Source organism: Cupressus sempervirens, chromosome 7, assembly GCF_028749045.1.
Source record: "Cupressus sempervirens isolate cs-2001-9-10 chromosome 7, ASM2874904v1, whole genome shotgun sequence".
Classification (NCBI taxonomy): Eukaryota; Viridiplantae; Streptophyta; class Pinopsida; order Cupressales; family Cupressaceae; genus Cupressus; species Cupressus sempervirens.
In genome coordinates, this window is record NC_143124.1 from 567,934,163 (window position 1) to 567,946,209 (window position 12,047).

Sequence of the window (12,047 nt, forward strand, 5' to 3'; positions counted from 1 at the left end):
TTCCAATTTCATATCCATCCTCAGAAACAAAATTTCCGACCTGTAATTATGTTTTTGAAAATTTTGGCCAACAAAGCGAATTTGAGGAAAAACCATGATTGAAATATCCTTGCATGCGATTTTGTGCACAATATGAAACATCATTACACAGTTACTGCCCTCTATAGGTGGTCAAATGAAGGAGAATTGAATAGGCCCTTTGTGCACAAGTGTGGCAAGAGAGACACAACCAAATCTCTTGTGTCAAAGGCCAAACCATCTCGGAATTATTAAGATCACCAGTGTGAGAGTGCACACTCTCACAAAGTTAGAACAGAGCAGATGAGTAAAAGAATTGGAAATAAAACATTTTTGGTTGATGCAAGATTGCCAACAAGCTGGGTTGCTGCTACGCTATGTTGCCTGTCAGTGTAAAATTGTGAATCATTAGCACCATCATCCGGGTATCATATTTATTAATCTTGTAGGTATTGGGTTTCTTTCCTTTGTATTGCATACACATATTTTGTTCACCTTTGCCATTTTTGTTCTATAGTCTCTATGAACCGTTAGTGCATCTTGGTGTCATACGTATAGGTAGATTTCACATGTATTGTTTCTATCTAGTTTCATTGCTTGTGACAACTTTTATAACTATAAATAGTCCATATCCATTATTGCTCCAGGATTAACCAAAAAAACTAAATGAGAATGACAAATTTGAAAAACTAAATCCTTGGAATGAAAGCCAACCTTAGTAAAGCCATTTGAAAATGAAAGGAGGTAGCAATACATTTCAACCTTCTGTGGGATCTGGCTGTGAATTACTGCATCCTTGAATAGACCAATATGTTGTCAACTTGGCATGGAGTGTATATATATTGACAAATTGATGATCAAATTATCCCTGTTTTCTTGCATGCTGCCCATTGAGAGCTAAGTTTTCTCTTTCACAAGATGAACATTATGATAAGTTGGAGCTAGTTTCCACAAAAAAGTCAAACTATGATATTGCTATCGGGATTCAACCATGTATCTTTCGAGTCAAACTCATTGGCTCATGTTTCATGAGAAGTGGTTAACAAGACCCCATCTCTTGAGAATGAATGCTACACTTAACACTCATTGCATCTGGGTGATACTCACAAATGTGAAGCGTTGGGCCTTCTTGTGAGGTCACTTATCCCAATATGACTCCAACTCAACCCCACTTAACTACTCCAATGTTAAGCATTGCTCACTTCTATGTGAGATGTGAGTGCAATTGGTAGAGTTCTAGATGCTTTGGTTGTTCTTGGATCTGATATTACCCATGCAATTGGAGCTCTAGGATGCATATATCCTTTATTGGATGTTCTCATTATGGTAGTATTGAATGTAATGAACCTTGCTGGCTCACTCTAAATCAATTATGTAGAATATCTTTTTTGGTTTTTGGAGTTTTATAGTTTTTTGAGTTTTTGAAGATACATACTTTTTTGTTTTTGTTTTTTTAGATATAAAGAGATAACAAACTTGAACGTGAGAAATGATTACAACTCAACATCAATAGCATTACTCTTTTTGCTAAGCAAATTGCAAATAGTTACAAATGCAAGAAACAATCAACTAATTAATCAACTTTGAGAACCTGACAGTAATGTGAGACCATGTGGAGTCTTGATGGTGACAAGTATAACCATATGTTGTTGCAATTATGCTGAATGCTGCCCTCAAAACCTGAATGCAGTTTGCTTGAACTCAAACACCACCTCTGTGAACAGTTTGCAGGTTCTAAGGTCTGCCACGTTTTCCAAATATGATACCGCCACCTCAAATTTTGATGCCAAAACCTTAAGAGAAAGGTCTGTAACTGCAGATATATAGTTAGACCAGGTAGCTGCTTGGAATTTCACCCAACAGCAGTAATTTACTCACAAACCCTTCAATAATTTCTTTGCAAATTTCAGAATTACTAGTAGAAGATAACTTAATTCAGAAACACACAATTCATTGGTAATGAAGGCCAACTTACAGTAAAACATAAACATCATAGAATATATTGCCTTCTCACAAAACATTGCTTTTATAATAATTAAATATGTCTTCTTCAAGACACCAAAAGAAAATAGCTTTTCTCACACACTTTTTCAGTAAAGAGTCTTCATCAATTCACTTTTCAATTAGAAGCTAAAAGATACTTTTCACTCAAAAGGCTTCTTTAATACACCTTTCACTTAAAAGCATTACTTTTAAGACTTAAGATTATATTCGTGTGAATTAATGATTAATACCACCACTAGGTGCCCAAAAGCAATTTATAAAACTTAAAATCAATATATATACCACTGAAAGCGCCAATATTATCACCAACTAAATATAGCGCCTAGGTGCCTGCTAGAAATGGAACTGCCATCACTGACTTACTAAAAATAGCAAGTCGATCACCATGGACCCTCTAAACATCCTACAAGACAATGAGGATCACAATGATGGACTGGCCTTGCTGACTACTTGCCAACTGCTAAAAATAAGGGACATTATAGTCCTTTCTCCCCAAGATTGCTTATCCTCAAGCAAAGGCACATATTTCAAGCCACTCGGATCCCACGGAAAAGTGTGTGTAATGTCCCTGGTATCATCTACAAACTCTTGTGATAATAACTTTATCCATTGAGCTATCCTAAACATACTGCCCCCATGCCAACGATGGTGGCTAAACTAGTCAGTAGTGCTAAGTCTTTCTCCACTTGGATCCCAATAGAAACAAAAATCACATCCATCCATAACAAGAAAAAATGGATATCCAATATCATCTGCTAGATCAAAACTCCCTGTACTCTCTACCAATCCGTTGTAAGTAAGAATTTCAATTGTACTACAGGGACTAGAACTCCCACAAGCGCTTGTACTATACCCAAGATATCCATCCTTTGGTAAATCCCTATGGATATACTGACTTTGCAGGTAGTCTCCTACCAACTTGCAACAACTAACTCCATCCACTGAAAATGACATATCCACATCTCATAAAGAATGGTATGGTCCCAGAGCCCATCCACATCAACGCATAACCAAGTCCTCTACATGTGGATCGAAAGAGAAAAATGAGCACTCCTCACTGTGTAGTTATGGTAAAAGGCTTTGATCTCTGTCAATGGGTCATCGCTAATAGCTAGGGAATAAAAAAATGACTCCAATCTTTGACCTTGAACAAATGATTGGGCAGATGCCCTACCAAGCCTCTCTACATATCCAAGAGAATACTCTATTGTGAAACAAGTGGAGGTATTTTGACTTGAGTGCCTCCAAAGCCCTTTGGATGAATCTCAAGTCACAAATATGGGTATGAATCAAAGTGACGAGACTCAGACTCTGCAAGGGTAACTTGACTTGTGACTTGGCTTAGACTAGCCCATGACTCGGGAATGACCTGGCAAAGTGACAAAACCCTTGAGATCTAAAGAATTTTTAGGATTTAAAGAACATTCCATGCACCCATTATTGAATAAAGCTTAAAGACACAATAGCATTATGAAATAGAAGGGTAATTTGATCACATACATAAACATAGATCGATTACATAAGTACAAAGGTAAATTACTATATAGTAGCTAAAGGAAATAACAAACATAAATATATAAATTATAAACTCCATGAAATTCATCACATCAATAGTCATCATCCAATGTTCCAAACATATGTTAAGTTAAACAAAAAGTTAAAAAAAGTCTATAGCTATGGCTCCTAGTCCTTATCCTCATCCTCAGCGTTAGCCTCAGACTAACCTATTATATGCCTCCTAGTAAGGCATCTAAGGTAGGTCCTGGATGACTAATTAGCTATAGCCTCTGCTTGTGAGCCTGAGGTGCCTCTAGGATCAACTGTAGTCTCTATCAGTGCCTGTGAGGTGCCACCAGGTCAACTGTAGAGTGTTATGAAAGCCCGTTTATAGTTAGAAGAAAAAGAAACATTAAAAAAAATTATTAGAAGAAAAAGCAAAATTTAAATTTTTTTGGAGTCCAAATATGCCCAACCGCAACCAGGCCATTGCCATTGTGACCCGTGTTTCATGATGTGACCCACGAGTCGGGTGAGTCGGCCCAGTCGACCCACTGAGTTAGGGTCACGGGTCATTTTGACCCAGCTAAGGTAACTTGACTCGTCGACTCGAACAACTCGCCCGACTCGTGACGAGTCTTGTTACCGTGGTACGAACCTCATCCCCTTACTGTCTCTCCTTAAATTCAGCTCTCCAAGGTAGGTACTCAACATATTTATATGTGCAGTCAAAACAAGACAAGGCCGAATCAACCTTCTCTCCCGAAACCCTGAATTGGTCCCTTCATTTTTGAGGCTCAACAAATTTTTGAACAAAATTTATTGCATGGAATGAAATAATAGGACTCTTTCTAGAGGGAAACCACCCAACATGAGAATCAACCTCCCAACGAGATTAATCTCTGCATATATTCCGTAAGAAGAGGGAGTAGTGTCATGAACTGTCACACAACTCATTGACAAATCCATCTCTACCTCACAAAGACTCTCACTAACCTGTTTGCATCATTTGTCAATGTGTTAGCTACTAGAGAACTTGACACAGGAGGCTCTCTGCAGCTCTCAATTAGTATATTCAACCCAACTGGATCCACTACACCTAAAGTAGTGACAGATGTAGCCACATCCTCACTACAACTTGTGGGTATCAACTCATCACCAACTGCCTCTGTAGGAAGCTGAACTGAATCTACAATTGGTGAACATTGTACTTATCTCCATGGTTTTCTCATCCAAATGTGACTGTGACTCGTAGAGGGCCAACTTAGTACATTGCAAAGAGTTCATAGTCAAGGTCATGGATGAGCTTGTCAACCTCCTTGCCTTTTCCCCTCAAGGCATCATAACATATACATTCTCTCTTGAGCAGGAAATACTGATCTACTAACAACCATAAATAATTATGTCTTATTATCCTGATAACCTCTAAGAGAGCATGAAACTCCTCAAGGGAAAGGCCACCATCATAATGCTCATCTCTCATAGGGTCCCTCCAATGATAGATAGCCAACATCTGTCGAGAAGCATCTAAGTACTCTAAAGTAGCAGCAATCATGCTATCACTAACCTTTAGCTGCCCTATTAAATTATAAGGAATCTATAACCATTGACTCCTACACATGTCCTCTGACCCAAACTTGGCATTGATAGGAAATTGATCTGCATCACTCACCTCATGATACATAACATCATCTATGCTATCATTCTCACACACATCAACAACTGAGCTACTGCTTCTGGGTACCTCGACAAATGGCTCACCTGAATAAGTGGAAGCTGCTATATTAATCTCCTTGCATGCTTACACTCCCCATGTAATTGCAAGTCCCTACGAGCGACAATCCTGGGACCTATCACCAACCAATGAGTCCTCTGAATCATTTGCTAAAGTCTGATATGACAAATTAGACTCACTGCAACATGTGCCATTCTCATAGATAACTTCAGTAATGTCCACATCATCAATGCCAATATTGTTCACTTGCAAATTCTCTTTTGTTTCATGCTGCTGCAAGCATGACTCACTACTGTTTTAAAATCAGAATCATTATGGCACAAATCTGCATCATATAGCTGACTTCTAACAACTGCATCCCAAGTGTCAACACAAGGGAACTCTATGCAACCATCTCCTACGTATAGAAAAATTGCTATCTTTTGCATAGGCTCACCATTATGATTGCTGCCATAGAAGTCAGAGCTATTGGAACTCATATTTTCCATGCAATCCTCAAAACTAACACTCTCGTCATGTGAGTCAAAACTCATAGTGATACCAATAGCATTCTCCACACTTGGCTTGTCATCAACACCATCAAGAGCCTAAAAAATAGGACTGCTGTCATAAAAATCAGATCTTGTATGACTAACAATTTCATTACTACCAACTGATGTAGGGATGCCATCAATGGTGGCTATCATGTCATTAGCATTTTCGCGGTCACTAGCTCTTGCCTCATGTAAATGCTGGCACTCAATGCAATTGTCCTTAGGAAAGTTTGTCATAACCGTGTGCTCCCAAGAAGAACCTCCAACATCACGCGTATGAGGATGAGTAGCTGCCCCACTGAGAAAAGGCTCACCACCTAATGGTTGCTGGCTGCTGAAGCTACACCTATACAATCCTGTTGATTCTCTTCATGTTTTCTTTTTGAGGAAGACTTTTAAAAAATGTAAACCATATATCTTGTAAAATTGTTTATAGTTGTCGGGTGTGAAAGTTACTCATCCATCCTTCTTTCATTTTGTGTAAGCTTTTCCATACTTTCCATCAGATAATTTTTTTGCTTCTTGAGATTAGCCATGCTTTTCAATTGGTTTCCTTGTTTACTAGTTTTTCTGTATATTTCCATAACTGAAACAACTGCAAGAGTGTTGGTCACTCAAATAACAATGACAGGGCCAAAATAATAATTTGTTTTCCTATATCATAGGATGACAAGAAACCGCTTGGATACCAATGCAATGACCCCTGTTGACTCACTCTAAGCAAACTAACGAGACTCACCACGAATCGAGTTACCTCAGCCAGGTCAAAATAACCCGTGACTCTGACTCGGCAGGTCGATTGGGATGACTTGGCTGACTCGGCTGACTCAGCTGGCTGACTCGTCTGATTTTTAATTTTTGTTTTAAAATATTCTTAATACATCTAAAGTTTACCTTTGTACTTATGTAATTGATGTATGTTATGTATGTGATTAGATTACCTTCTATTTCATGATGTTATTGTGTCTTTAAGCTTTATAAAATAATTGGTGTATGTAATTTCTTTAAATCCTAAAAAATCTCTAAATTTCAAGGGTTTTGTCACTTTGAGTCACAGGTGAGTCCAAGCCGGGGCACGAGTTGAGTTACTCTTGCCGAGTCCGGGCCGGGTATGAGTCTCGCTACTTTGACTCTAAGTCAATGTCGTAGAATTTCTTTTTTCGCTTCCTGATGTTTATAGTATTTTGAGTTTTCGAAGATATATGTTTTTTTTTTTTTGGTTCTTTCAGACATAAAGAGATAACAAATTTGAATGCAAGAAATGATTACAACTCAACACCAGTAGCATCACTTTATATGCTAAGGAAATTGTAAATACTTACAAATGCAAGAAACAATCAACTAATTAATGAACTTTGAGAACCTGACAGTGATGTGAGACCATGTGGGGTAATAACGGTGACAAGTATAACCATGTGTTGTTGCAACTATGCTGAATGCTGCCCTCAAAACCTTATTGCAGCTTGCTTGAACTCAAATGCCACCTCTATGAACAGTTCACAGGTGCAAAGGGCTGCCATGTTGTCCAAATATGATGCCACCACTTCAAAGTATGATGTTAAAACCTTAAGAGAAAGGTCTGTAACTACAGATATATAATCAGACCAGGTAGCTGCTTGGAATTTCGCCCACCAGTCGTAATTTACTCACAAACCCTTCAACAATAATTTCCTTGCAAATTTCGGAAATACTAGGAGCAAATAACTTAATTCAGAAAACCACAAAAAGTTGGCAATGAAAGCCAACTCAAAGTGCATAACCAGCTGGAGGAATCCTCAATTCCTTAAACTCTTAACACCAAACCCTTCAATTCTCTCAATTGCTATAAAACATAAACATCATAGAATGAATTGCTTTCTCACAAAGCATTGCTTTTATAATAATTAAAGATGTCTTCTTTAAGACATCAAAAGCAAGTAGCTTCTGTCACACTTTTCACTAAAGAGCCTTCATCGATACACTTTTCAATTAGAAGCCTTCATATAATAACTTTGAATTAATAATAAATAACTCCCAAGCTAAAAGTTTCATGAAGACACTTTTCACTAAAAAGGCTTCTTCAACACATCTTCAACTTAAAATCATCGCTTTTAAGACTTAGGACTATATTCCATGTGAGTTAATGATTAAAATTTAATACCCTCACTAGGCACCCAAAAGCAATTTATAAAACTTACACTCAATATATACCACTGAAAGTGCCAATATCATCACCGACTGAATATAGCGCCTAGACATCAGCTAGAAATGGAAGCCACCATCACTGAGTTACTAAAAATAGTAAGTTGATCACCACAGACCCTCTAAACATCCTGCGAGACCACGAGGATCACAGTGATGGACTGGTCTCATTGTCTACCTGCCAACTGCTTAAAATAGGGGACGATACATTGCAAGTCTTTAGGTTTTTCATGGCCGGAAGGGTTATCCCAGTAATGCAGAGTGCCATTGGGGGTGTTCTGGCATGTGCCCTACTATTCTAAGGGCCGAATCCCCTACCCGCAGCAGAGTGGGAGGCCCGTATAGATAGATAGGGCCCCTATATAGTAATGGGCCTTTGCACCAGAAGTCGCATTTGCTTCTAACCCAGATTCGAACATGATGTGCTCCTTGATGCCTCTTGAATGGGTTCATCAGATATCTCTTCTTCCTTGCTCTTCACCAGAAGCAGCATAGATAGTTTACTGAGTGGACCTAACAGACCGTGAATGTGAACTAGTCATAGTCCTACCGCTCCTATAAAATTGTAGGGCAGAGGCATCTAAGCAAGCAGCAGCATTTTTCTGAGTCAGCAGCTTGCATCTGTACCAGTAGCTTAATCTGTTGATCCGATTGTTGCATGTTTGTGCGCTTGTTGCTTGAGAGGACTTATTTGTGCAAGATAGTATATGTTCAAAGGCTTGTGATTGTGGATTAGGTTGATATGTCGATGGCAAATGTATCCCTTGTTTTTGAGGTATGATTAGATAGATGTGTAGCAACTAATCTTGTAGTTGGGATTCTAGCTGTTGGTGACTTCTTGGTAGACACTTAGGCCTATTTGTTACCATTGGATTTGGTGTTTGTGTTTGGATGTTGATTTAAGGAAGAGTTTGATGATGTTCCTTTGTGATAATCAGTTTGTCATTGCTTTTGGATAGGACCTTATCTTTTGTGCAATGACATGATGGAGGATGATAGGGCTTTTGATTGAGAGGATGATTACCTCGATTGCTGTTATGAGCATTTTGATGGGGCTCATAGATGTTTAAATGGTAGACGTTGGCTATAGGGATTGCTCCATTGATTTTTGAGTTCACTATTGATCACTTATGAAATGCATAAAAGTGGGAGAATGTTGGGAAAGGTGTGCTGTACAACTTGCATCTAATTAATAAAGTAAAAATAAATTTTAAATTTGTGGTGCATCTAGAGATGAGGACACCACATGGAATAGGCATTCTTGGGTATACTTATATGTTATTCGGAACATTGGTCAAATATCAATGGGGGAGGCACGATGAGACAAATATCTATTTTGTGCATCAAATAATGGTGATATTTAGTTTTGGTGTCATGGTTTAGTGTGCTCAATAGTTTTGAGGGACGTGGTTTACATAAATACGAAGCACATAAGCAGTTGTTGGAGTTCGTTGGATTGAGCATTTCTTGCCAGTTGCATATGTATCCAGTGGAAGCATAGATTGGGTTGTATTATTGCATGGTTCTTATTTCCTTGTTCACATAATGGACTGTGATTGAACAGCTCAATCTTTTACAGACCTTGCATGAAAACCCTGCAAATGTTATTTTGCATTTGTGGATTCTAAATAGTTACTTTGCATTATTCACTTATAAAGTTTATTTACAATTGTTATATTTTGCTCGCAATCTTCTTTCAGTGAGTATTTGTGAGTCAGAAAGTTACTTGCAGTTTATTTTAGCTAAGGTCTTGACTCATAACTTTCTATCTCCCTTTCTTTATTCTCAATTTCCTAATGGCCATCCTTTCTTTCCACCCAACTATTCTATTGTCTTGTTTCAAGCCTTTCCTTGACTCATTTAACTTTTATCTACATTTGTGAGTATTTTCTTTTCCCCCATTGCCAAAGTCGGCCTCTTTTATCGATTTCTTCATGTCTATCCTCATATTGATTTTTCCAACCCCTTCTATATTTGAATTATTCCCATGTCAAGACACCACTTAAGCCATCAACCATATCATAGAGGACACTAATGGTTCACATGGGCCTCCTATTCCTTTTATTTGCTGTTCATCTAAACACTGATCCTATTTATCCATCTCCTCTCTGTAATTGTATGTGATTAATCAAATGCATCTTTATTTTTTAACATTTTCCAACCAGTTTGTTGCACTAGGAAAAAATGTTTAAATTGTTGTATAGCTAATACAGGCATTATGAGCCATTTTAAAATTGAAAATCAACAGTCTCCGTTGTATGACGAATTTTTTTTTGTAGTGGATACATTGTAATTGTTTCTTCCTAGTCTAGGTGACTCACAGCTAATGGATTCAAATATTTATATTGCTTTAATGAATTGTTTCTTCCTAACCTAAAGAATGAAATAGAATATGACACCGATATATGCTTATCATACTTCTAATATTGTTTTGTGAAATAAGTTAATGATCAAGGAATAGGAGGGCTTGTTATACTGATTGCAATTTTATTTGTATACATCACCTACAGGTACCATGAAGCTGATATGAGAACAGGAAAAGCAACTTACTGGCAGCTCACAAGTCTCCAGGCCTTTTGGCCAGGTTTACAGGTAATGAATGAGCTTGAGTTTATATTGAGTGATACTAAGGAAATGAAATAAGTTTGCCAAATCAGGTAAATCATCTCCTACTTATCAACCTTTATTCTCTTATACTGGAAACAGATTTTGGTTGGTGATGTGTTAGCTGCAAATTCAACTCACCGTGAATTCTTCAGCGTATGGGAGAGATATGGTGTTCTACCAGAAAGGTATTTTGAGCATATCGGTTTGTTTACATTTGATATCATTTTGATTTTTCCATGTAGCAATTTCGGACTACATTTTCTCTGTCTAGTAGTCTGGTTCCTAAGCACATTTTGACTCCCACACCAATTGTCCTTTCATAACCGAAAGGTCTATCTCTCAGGTCAGATAAATTCAAAATTTATAACAATGTAAAGGCAGTAGATATATTGTGATGGTTAAGTTGTGTTGTTCTTTCCATCAAGCATTGGGATGAGGTCTCTTGTTTGTGACCTCACTGGTTCATAGCTCCAGATCAAAAGCATTTACCCCTCTTTTAAAAAAGAAGGCAGTAGATAATTATGTTATTCTTTAAGTAGGTACTGTCACCATGCTGTCAATTTACCATATAGGAATATCCTTGGAGACTATGTCATAGGGTTCACCGGATTTTATACATGAAATTCAAAATCTGGCGAATTTTCAACAAATACTAAATTTGTATGTAAAAAGGACTAGAGCTTTTTCATCAAATATATTTAAAAAATAAATTTTCAACTAGATTTTTTGGATTAAAAACTTACGAGAAGTCTCATCGTGGGTGTTTTGCAAATCTGCCCTTTGGGATGTAGATTTTTTTCATGGTAATGACTATTAAAATATCAAACAAAAAAGAGTCGTTAAAACCCTAAAACAATATAACATCCACTAATCCTTCAGAGTCTTAGACCTCGTGGTTCATGTACAGTATAATATCTGCGATGCATAATGTGAGTTGCATATATTCTTGCAAATTTAGGGGCCTCCAATGAACCTACATATGCGAATTCAGTGGACTGTTTGATTTTTCTTTTCAACTATATTTAATTTAGATGCATATTTTTACCCACAAATTGTGTGCATTGTCATAATTTTAATAAATTTAAATCTATTTTTTATGTTATGGATCGTTTACGAACCATGTGCTCATTCTAGCAACAACATGAGACTTACAAGCTTATTCAATCAATAAACTACGACAAATATGAGCTCCTTATGAGCAGCCACACTAGAAACAACAATTGGAAGACCATGAGTCACAACTTAGAATCCACCTTTTTACAATGGCACAAATACAACTAGTGGAAGACCAAGAGTCACAACTTAGAATTCCAGAAAGATGTCCCTCTTGGGATTTGAACCAAGGTCTCTACAGTGAGAACTCATTGCTTCATTCAACTAAGCTGAACCCCTCGAACTGATTAGTCTTTTAAAATTTAATGTGTTAAAATATTTAAATTTAGATTACTATTATTGAAATGTTCAATTAAATA

At 37.3% G+C, this 12,047-nt stretch overlaps 1 protein-coding gene across 4 annotated transcripts in view; it reads left to right on the plus strand.

Moving 5' to 3' along the window:
- LOC149548026 (Glycosyl hydrolase family 47 protein) overlaps positions 1-12,047 on the plus strand; it is a 169,028-nt gene that overhangs the window by 120,171 nt on the left and 36,810 nt on the right. For all 4 annotated transcript variants that reach the window (XM_089792045.1, XM_089792047.1, XM_089792046.1 and 1 more), the window contains 2 exons: positions 10,479-10,560; positions 10,675-10,760. In XM_089792045.1, coding sequence (XP_089648171.1) covers positions 10,479-10,560; positions 10,675-10,760 — 168 coding nt within the window. The remainder of the gene's footprint in view (positions 1-10,478; positions 10,561-10,674; positions 10,761-12,047) is intronic.